The sequence below is a fragment of the Natator depressus genome, chromosome 2 (genome assembly GCF_965152275.1).
Source record: "Natator depressus isolate rNatDep1 chromosome 2, rNatDep2.hap1, whole genome shotgun sequence".
NCBI classification, from domain to species: Eukaryota; Metazoa; Chordata; order Testudines; family Cheloniidae; genus Natator; species Natator depressus.
This window is the reverse complement of record NC_134235.1, coordinates 10,990,106-11,000,282: the sequence shown is the minus strand read 5'-3', so window position 1 is coordinate 11,000,282 and position 10,177 is coordinate 10,990,106. Positions and strand designations below refer to the sequence as shown.

The following is a 10,177-nucleotide window of genomic DNA, read 5'->3' as shown; positions in this document are numbered from 1 at the left end:
AGGGCTTAGGCAAGGAGCAGGAGCCGGAGCAGGAGCAAGCTGGGAGTCGCTGGATTCTGGTGCACCATGAGGTTTCCTGGTGGGGTAGTGCTGTTGCTCAGACTGATCTGCAGCTCTGCTGGGGTTGTGGACACGTGTGCCCAGGCTCTGCTCAGGGGTAGGTTGTTGCTGAATGCCTGAGGGCTGACACACGACAGGCTCTATTGACTCACCGCAGCACCTGTTAAGACTCTGGGGGTGGGCGGGCGCAAGCCACTCGACCCAGGTGTCAAAAGACTGACTCACCACAGCAGCAGAGTGAGCAGCCCTGGTTTGGCTGCAAGTTTGCCTCTCACTTGGAGCCAATGGTATCAGGGGAAGTGGCTGGCCCATGAGCTCAGTAATGGGACATGTGCTCTTTTATCCCCAAGATCACTGTTTCAAATACAGCCCACACATTTAGGTGCTGGTTCAACAAGGCGCCTAACTTTAAATAACCGAGTGTTCCCACTGAAGGCCATGGGACTACTCACATGGTTAGAGTTAGGCACGTCCTTAAGTACCTTGCTGAACCAGGGCCATAGTGACAAAGTTATTGACATCCGACAGCTGCCTGGCAGCCTATCTGAAATGAGCTGATGGTTTCAGTATATTGTCTAATGAAGAGCTATCCGTCCCCACCACAAAAATCACCATCAGGCTGGCCCTACTATTTAACAGCCAACTCAGCAGTCTCGGTTGACAGGCTGAGGATGGAATGGGTATGGAGACGGAAGGAACCTCTCACCTCTAAAGGTCTTCCCTCCAATTTAGGGTTAAGGTGCATTGGCAAGGCAGTGTTAGGAAGCTTGGACTGCTACCGTTCATGCGGTATCTGCTTTATGGAGAGACAAACAGGAACAGCACTGTGAATCTGGCACCTTTGATTAGCACTAAATTTACCTCAGAAGACAAAGATAAATCACTAAGTGTGGTCATATCAGATTTACAGTTGTGTAACAAAGCACTGTTTGGCTCATTACGTTTGAATTAATAGCTGGATGTTTCAAGGAGAAGTAAAATCAGCTTGCATTTCCAGCAAAGGACAGCAGATCAGATAAGCACAGTCCTTTACTCGAACCACTGGATGTACCAATTCTAAAGGGTGTAATTTTCTATTTTAAACTCAAAAAATGAGCTCCGGCATTCTCATTCTGAATACATTCCCACAAAACAACACCACCACTTAACTTTCGTCACAGGTAAGCCTCAGCATTAAGAATCTACACTACAGTGTGACATTTCAGCTCTCTTACCCTGACAGGTAAATGTGTAAGAAAGTTTGGAAAGACATTAGAAGTGCCAAAGTTAACAAGTGGCAGGGTATTATATATATATAAAAAAGCTTATGTTAGTGAGCACATACTGCAAAATTAAAATGCCATTTTGGAAGCCAAGGTTGAGAAACATGCAGCTTTCTTTTATTGCAATGACAGCTGTTAGAGCTTGAGTCAAGCCCATTGAATTCGACAGGAGTGTTTCCAATTACTTCAATGGTCTTTGGCTTAGCCCCTTAATGGTAAAAGGGTGCTGTTTCCCTGGTCATTTTAACAGAGGATTGCACAGCAGAACAGGTTTCACAGTACAACATCCTCTACTCAAAGAGAAAATCTTCCATTAATGGTCTCAGAGCTCGGCAATCCATCAATATTTTTGTCTCATAAATGTGGTCCTCATAAAGCCTTAGCTTTATTCCCAGCAGCAACTGTAGCACAAAGAATATCTTTTGGGGATTACTGAATTAATCTCAATTTAGAGTGTGGTGGTACAGTAATATTATTGTATCACATTATGCAGCATGGGCGCATGCAAGAAAAGCAAAGCCTTTCTGGAGAAACTGAATTCCCGCTCTCCTCAGTTCTTCCCTTAACGCCCATATAGGCATGCGATGGTATGCAGTAAATTTGGCCCCACTGCACAGCTCTGTTCGATGGAGCTCTGCCAACGTAAAGAGGGTGCCAAGCTCGAGTCACTCAGAGGCTCTTCCCTCTCAGGCTTTCCTGCCCTAAGAAGAGCACTACAAAGCTGTGGAACTATTTCTGCTGTCACAGGGCACTGCACCCCTTTGCAGCTGACAGAAGAATTTGTAGTTCCAAATAAGCCTTTTAGACAGTCATTTGAACTTCAGAGATCTTTCCCTCTGAAATTCTAAAGCTCTAGATAGATGTTTCCTCCAACTCAAAAGCAAACGTTGACTGTGTTGTGACAAACAAATTTTAGAGCAAAAGGCATCACTGCTTCTTGAATGTACTGGAAATGTAGATACTATAGCCTGAAGCAAAAGTTCCCTCATGCTTAGACACTACTGTTCAAGTGGGAATATTTTCGCATTATTGCCATTCAAAAACTGCAGTATTCATCATTCAATTGAGCCTGGGCAGGATTGTGTTTCCACTGAAGACAATGAGAATTTTGCCAGTAGGAGTGGGCTGTATAGCTATCATAGCTGAATAAAATACGCATTTGGTTATTTGCATGTTTAGACATAAACATGACTAACATGGCAAAGAAAAATTCACATACAGATCAGACACCTTCAGTGCTTCATCTAGGGTAAGCCTCGGTCTCTTTATTCAAAGCTTCTATGTAAAAGACAACACAATAAAGCAAATTTACAGTACATTTGGCAGCGATAGCCACAGTGAAGTAACTTACAGCAGTTATTCCATAACATTTTATTTTATTCATTCGACAAAGAAAAGAAGAAACTATCATAGTCTAGCCTGGCCTGTCTAATCCTGATTAGTACACGTTTGGAAACAATTTCTTGTGAAAAGCTTTAAAGACTATCAGCAGATTCAACTTGGTGGCATTTTAAGGGGTCTGCAAATGCTTGAAATGGCTCCCAACTGCCATGAAATAGGCCTGTGGCACTCTGCCTCATAGGTTAACCCACAGGCAGGCAAATATTTGGCTTCTCTCCTTTCTGGCAGGCATAGAAACATTTCTGTCTGTCTTGCCTTCCTTCTTGTCTCGTTTATGGATGCACAAAGGGAAGTAACTGCACTGTGACCAAGGAGGGGCGGAGAGCTCCTTTGGGGGTCATGCCTGTTCTAACAACAAGAACTGGAGATACCGGTACTGCTATTTCCTGCAATAAGTAACACATTAAAAGGCACTACTGCTGCTGCGTTCCTTAGAATCTGGTGGGAAAGACAAAGACAGCTGCTCTGCTATTGCATGGCTGACATTTATTCGGAGTTAGAAAGACACCAATATACCCGGCAAACAAAGGGTTTAGGAACAAGCACAGAAAGAAACTGACTGAGAAAACAGGTCCCAAACGGTGTGTTCAGTATCGTGGTGGTGGGAATTTAGTGGAGAAACACAACTCTTGTTGAAGTGCTGACGATATATCCTTAGGTATCGTTCAGGTTGGAGCTAAGGCCTTCAAGCTCATGGCTAAATTCAGCTTTCACATACACCCCTGCAAATCCACTGATATCAATGGGGAGGCCATGGCTATCAGGAAGAGCTGAATTTTTCCGTTAGTGGCTACCAAAGGCTTTTTCTTTTTGGGGGGGGGGGAATCCAGTACATTATATTCCATCACTCCTTTCCACATAAGCAAAGGCAGCTGCCCAAATGACTTCAGCCAATTCTAAAAGTGTTCAGCTGTGCCTCTAAAGAAAGCCTGTGGTCTGGGGTTGGAAAGAAACAAAGTGGGGTCAAGCAGAGGACATGTCAAGTGTTTCTGTGCACGGTGGCTAATCCAATATCTTATGGTACATTTACAGTTTAGTTTGGATCACAGGCTCCATAGCACGAATGTGAACACTGGGCAGGCAGAACCAAGAAAGAGGAAGCTCCCTGCTGGAGTTGTCTTCGTGAAACTTGATGTTCAGGTAAAAATCGCCTGTATAGAGAAAGAGCAGGGCTCCAAAGCACACAGAATTTTTGGTTGGTTTCACCTGAAAAAGAAAGGGTGGAAGTTACCTGAATAAAACAAATGTGGTAAATAATAATAAATTATAGTAATACTTTGCCATTCTATAACTTTTCCATCTAAGGACCCCAACGTGCTCTAGAAATATTTGTGAACTAAACCTCACAAACCCCCTTCACCTCCACCCTAAGGAAGTAAATGTGCTATCCCCTTTTTACTGATGGTGACACTGATGTAATGAGAATGAAGTTAAATGAGTTTTCCCCAAGCTCTGCAGCATGTCTCTGGCAGAGGTCTGACTAGAACACAGATCGCTTGAATCTACCAGAATGTAGCTGTCTTTGGCAGAAGCCATCAGAGGCTTCCTGAACACCCAGGAACATCTAACTCTCGACCCTTATTTAGCAACTTGTGTTTTAAAAGACTGGTTCTTAGAATTTCACACCTATTAAACACCTCGCTAAACACCATTTAACCACTTGGCAATAGCTAAATTCATCCCCATGAAGTAGCATTTATGGTAATATTGTCCAAATAAGCAGCACACTTCACCATCATTGGGCTAAATGAGTTTAGTGAGAGACATCCCAGTAAGACAGCCATCCTAAATTAGCACAACCCAATTAAGTATAGTATATTGAAGTATTATTTCACCATTTATATAGAGCCTTTCATCACACAGCAATTCAAATTATATATATACACACACACACACACACAAACAGTAACTCAACAAAGCACTTAAATATGCGCTTAACTTTAATTATGTGACTAATCCCATCCCTCCTCGGCAAAGCATTTAAGCCCAGGCTTAAATTTAAGCTCATGAATAGTGACAATGACTGCAAGCGGGGCCTCTTACATACCTAAAATTAACTACGTGCTTTGCTGAACTGGGCTGGTATTAGTCACATGCTTTGCTCAATTGGAGCCATAAACACTGAACAGATGTCACTGAAACTTCTCCACAAATTTCACCTCTGTTTCAAAAAGTCGAAGGAAACTGAATGGTGAGGTCCAGAAAGAAAGGTTACTTGCCAATGAATGTTGTTCTGCAGCAAGCAGAGTGCTGCCAAGACATGCTGAAGTCAATTCGGGGTGGAAGATTATCAGCATCTTGCAGGATCAGACTTATGCAAAGCCATTCAGTAGGAGTCATGTGACAGGGCATATGATTTAGGGAGGGATCTGCAGAGGCATGTTATGGAAAGGATGCAACACCAAGCATGGTGATCCTTACCACTCCCAATACAATACCCAGGAAACAGGGACCTGAACAAATGCTCAAGTAAAAAAAAAATATTTTTCATTGTTGTTTATTACTTTTCTTTTAAAGTGAACTTAGTGTTTGTCATAAATATCAAGAGAAGGGTAAACACCTTTCTGTATACAGTGCTATAAAATCCCTCCTGGCCAGAGGCAAAATCCTTTCACCTGCAAAGGGTTAAGAAGCTAAGGTAACCCCACTGGCAACTGATCCAAAATGGCCAATGAGGGGACAAGATTCTTTCAAATCTGGAGGGGGGTGGGACAAAGGGTTTGGACTGTCTGTGTGATGCTTTTGCCAGGAACAGATCAGGAATGCAGCCTTACAACTCCTGTAAAGTTAGTAAGTAATCTAGCTAGAAAATGCATTAGATTTTCTTTTGTTTAATGGCTTGTAAAATAAGTTGTGCTGGAGGGAATCTATATTCCTGTTTTTGTGTCTTTTTGTAACTTAAGGTTTTGCCTAAAGGAATTCTCTATGTTTTGAATCTTATTACCCTGTAAAGTATTTACTATCCTGATTTTACAGAGGTGATTCTTTTACCTTTTCTTTAAATAAAATTCTTCTTCTAAGAACCTGATTGATTTTTCATTGTTTGTAAGATCCAAGGGTTTGGGTCTGTGTTCACCTATACCAATTGGTGAGGATTATTATCAAGACTTCCCCAGGAAAGAGGGTGTAGGGCTTGGGGGGATATTTTGGGGGAAGATGTCTCCAATTGGTCTCTTTCCCTGCTCTTTGTTTAAAACGCTTGGTGGTGGCAGCATACTGTTCAAGGCCAAGGCAAAGTTTGTACATTGGGGAAGTTTTTAACCTAAGCTGGTAAGAATAAGCTTAGGGGGTCGTGCATGCAGGTCCCCACATCTGTACTCTAGAGTTCAGAGTGGGGAAGGAACTTTGACAGTGTTTGTGAAAGGTGCAATATAGACAGCACGTGAGAACACAACACTCTGTTTAACCACACATTTGAGCTAACACAGGCAAGCTACAGTGCCAACTTGCCCTTGCTGCCTGCTGTCATCTAGGGGTCAGAGTGTAAATACAGTCTCCAGCCCTATTCAGTCCATGGCACCTTGCTATTAAGGGCAACATTTGTACTGGTGGGTTTTGTGAAGAAGATATTTGATGGCTATGAACTTATTAATAGTATTTATTTGTACTACTGTCATATTTAGACGCCCCAGTCAGGAACTCAGCCTCCATTGTGGTATGCACTGTGCAGATAGATGAAAGATGGGCTCTGCCCCAAAGAGTATACATTTAAAGTAAAACTGCACTGATGCTCCTCACTTGTTTCACACGGGACTCCAAGGAGCTGTCAAAGAGTTGTTGATCGTTATTCCTTGGCTGATTCAAAATAACTGTCAACCACAATGAAATGTTTTTTCCCCATTACCAATCCCCTAGCCCAGGGGTAGTCAATTAATTTTTTGTCAAGGTCCAAATTCTTGGTCAAGGTATAGTCACGGTCCAGGCTCCAGAGAAAATAATAATAAATAATAATAATAATGATAATAAGAAGTAAATAAAAAGATTCTGGAGTCCAGTCAAAAGTGTCTGGTGGTCTGGATTTGCCCTCAGTCTGCTTATTGACTACCTCCGCCCTAACCCATCTACTAAAAACACATTCAAACACACACACTCTGAAAACAATACTGGTAATCACAGAGAACACAAGGAAACATGAATTGCTGATAGTTACAGAAATTTCCAGGGCAGTTAGATTTTTTTTTGCTTTTAATTTGGCAAGTATCAGCTTGGTCTGAGCAACTAATCAGATAAAACATTGGTAAGAGCTGGAGGAGTATTACTAAAGTGGTTAGGTTTAAGGTGGCCAAGATACATCCAAAAGAAATCTCAATCAATGCAAAAGTACTTTAATCAATTAGGCTGTTATCTCACATCTCAAATTCCTACATCTGGTAATATGTATCACAATCTTGCTGATTACTAATAAACTCATCTTTTTTGTGTGTTTTAAAGGGACAGTGTCAAGTAGTTTTAACCCAGACTAAAAGTTAAGTGTCAAAAAGAAATATTTTGCATAACTTAAAATCCATAGCAATATTTTAATGATTAAAAAACCCAATAAAAGAGTTTGTTTTTTAATATAGATAAATCTCTGCATTGTTTGAAACTGAAGGACCCAAACACAACTTCATTACAGAGAATGAAAAAGTGAACATGGACTTTCAACTCCAAGGGAAACTGACCATTCTCCATTCTTTATGGAGTGAAATGAAAAATCACAAGTTTTGTCTTTTAAAGTAATAATTCAAACACTTTTTGTGTGCTGCATAACAAAGAGTATGCGATGAAATGTGTGCGTTTGTCTGTGTGTCTGTCTAACCCCACTCTGCTCCAGATATGTCCAGAAACAAATTCAAGTGTAGTCTGAAAACTAAAAAGATTTTCCAGGAGTGAACTTTTAGGAGTCTGGCTTGGTAAGAAGTTAAGGTAGAGGATAGCAGTTTGGTCCAGAAAGGTAAACTCAGTTCAGCATTGATGACCAACCCATTTCTGTGTCAATGTAATAATGGGCAACACTCTGCTGGTAAAAACTGGCTGCTTTACACCAGTTGAGAATCTAGTCTGATGTATCAGTCAGTTTATAAAAAGATAATACAGATTCACTGAACTCTTTCAATCTCTGACCTAAGGTCTTATTGAAGTTTGGCTTGGACCTTGATCATAATTCTCGGTAGCACTCATTCCTTCCCACAGTATCCATACCCAAAATACAAAAACGAGGTACCGGTTTCTGAAATTTACTTTTTGCCATTGATTAATGAGTCAATATGGGAGGATGAGAGAAACTCTGATAACATCAGATATACTGTCTGAGGAAATTTCCTTCTGTGATCAGTATTCGGAGCCCTGAGGAAGTATGACAATATGTTATCTTTGGGATTTACTGTAGGAAAAGCCCTGATACCAATATCACACAATAGAATACTTTTTGTCTCAGAAAGTTCACATTTTTCCCCTTGGCCTTTTTTGAGTTAGAATTTGGACAAATTAACAAAAAAACAACCCCCATTACCTTAATAAGGGATTGTACAATAGTGTTTACAATACAACAGCAGGGGGAATGCTGAAATTGCACCCCAGGTATTCACGGGGGAGATAACCCCTTGGCTTCTCTCCTCATGGGAGACCCAATCACAAGGCAGAATATATTACACAGACTTCTGCCTTCTCCCTTGCTAACCTCATGTGCAAGACTCTTCCACAACTGGGTACCTAAGTACTGGAATTCTGATTCAAAATCAACATTGTCAGAATGATAGCCCCAGGTCAAGAAATCCCTCTCTTGATGATTTCTGTTGGCACATTTAAACTGAAATTATTCAGCAAACAATACCGTTAGCATCCATTAAAATTCAGGCTGATGATAAATTCTGTACATGCTAGCTTTAAAAAAACCTATTTTCTGCATATGTTGTATAGTTGAAAACATATGCACATTGAGTCTCCAGTGGTTAACCTTTAATTTCGCTCCAGCTCAGATTCACTTAAATATTCAGTTTTGACAGTCATATTTTACTGGATAACTTAAGACCTGACCTAAGTAAAGACCTGACCATATACTCACTCTCTCTTCATGTTTATTTAATATGCTACCAGAATCAGAGCATTCCTGACAACATCTTTCAGTATTTGTCCTCTGTTTTTCACTCCTCTTTGATTTTTTGTATCTTTAAATAACCTTCAGTGTTTTGCCTCAGGAACAAAAATCTCTCTGACTTGAAATCTCTAGAAGTGAACTTGAGAGAAAGATCACCTCTTCTTAGTAGGGACACTCAACATTTTTTGCATGGTTTTAACACTGATTTTTTTAAAAACTGAACAATCAAAATGATGAGATCAGCCTTTATAAATGTGTTAAGTGACAACTGAATGCACATGCCCATCTTATTGGACTTTAATGTTTATCTCATTTTCTCTATTTCAGGCTGTAGCGTTTCCTCATAGCCTGACTAAAAGTTGTTTGCAGTTTCTTTGTTCAGCCTGGAGGATATTGCCATTACCTTGCAGAAAAAGTTCTTTAAACTCTAAACGCTGGTGGGATTGAATGGCTCAGGGGAATGGCAATATTGTATCAAACCTTTTATCAATGGTACTAACTCAGATTTTGCCAGCTTGGTAGTGACCAAAAGCTATTAACACTCGAGGGGCCTGTGTCAAAGGAATTAGTGATCCCCTAGACCATTACATGGAAATGATTTTCTACATCACAGAACCCAACACCCTCTATTGGCATCAGCTGGGACACCATCAGTACTTTTGGAAAATCAGGCCTCTTTAAAGTGTGCACCCAAATACTGAAGTTCCCAAAATCACAAGCTATTTATGAAACTCACAGCCCTTGTTGGCAATATCAGTGAAAGATCAAGGATTCAATAGGCACGAAGCTGAATTCCCCTTTGGGGTGGACCCCTTTAGGTCATGGTTAAGAAACTCTGTTAGGCCAGTATGGAGAAGTTTGCATGGCTGCCGCCTATTCTATACCTTTTGAATGAATAAATAAAAGAGTTCAGTCTCCAGGGCTGTCAATCCCTCACATCCAGTAGAATTCACTAATATAAAGCTGCATACGTTGGCATCCTGTTTTGGAGTATCAATTTTAATGCATGTGTCATGCAGATGAGTGGACTATGAAAAAGAAGGACTCACTGAATCAATATAAAAGGTGTTGGATCCAACAAAGGTGATGGCATCATGGAGCTCGTAGTTGTGCACTCCATTTTGGTAATCCTGGTATGGGATCACCGTTAGAGCAAACGGGCCCACACTGTGTTTGCTCCAGTTGGTCAGCTTCACCTCCAATGCGATGGGGTCCCCGACTTTGCAGTCTACTACAATATCACAGTCACAGACCTTTCCATCCACCAAGACATCTGCAATACAAGAAATGAATTTCACATTATTTAGGACTTTTGCTGTAGGAACAGCACTAAAATTGGTCTCCATGAGAATCATGAAAGATGCACAGCAACAATACA

The 10,177-nt window shown here is 41.0% G+C and overlaps 1 protein-coding gene across 4 annotated transcripts in view; it reads right to left on the bottom strand.

The window, feature by feature from the left end:
• Positions 1–2,572: 2,572 nt before the first annotated feature.
• TRAPPC9 (trafficking protein particle complex subunit 9) overlaps positions 2,573–10,177 on the bottom strand; it is an 806,604-nt gene continuing 798,999 nt past the window's right edge. For all 4 annotated transcript variants that reach the window (XM_074943804.1, XM_074943805.1, XM_074943807.1 and 1 more), the window contains 2 exons: positions 9,849–10,072; positions 2,573–3,929 (listed from right to left, as the gene is read on the bottom strand). In XM_074943804.1, the coding sequence (XP_074799905.1) occupies positions 3,750–3,929; positions 9,849–10,072 (404 nt within the window). In that variant the 3' untranslated portion in view covers positions 2,573–3,749. The remainder of the gene's footprint in view (positions 3,930–9,848; positions 10,073–10,177) is intronic.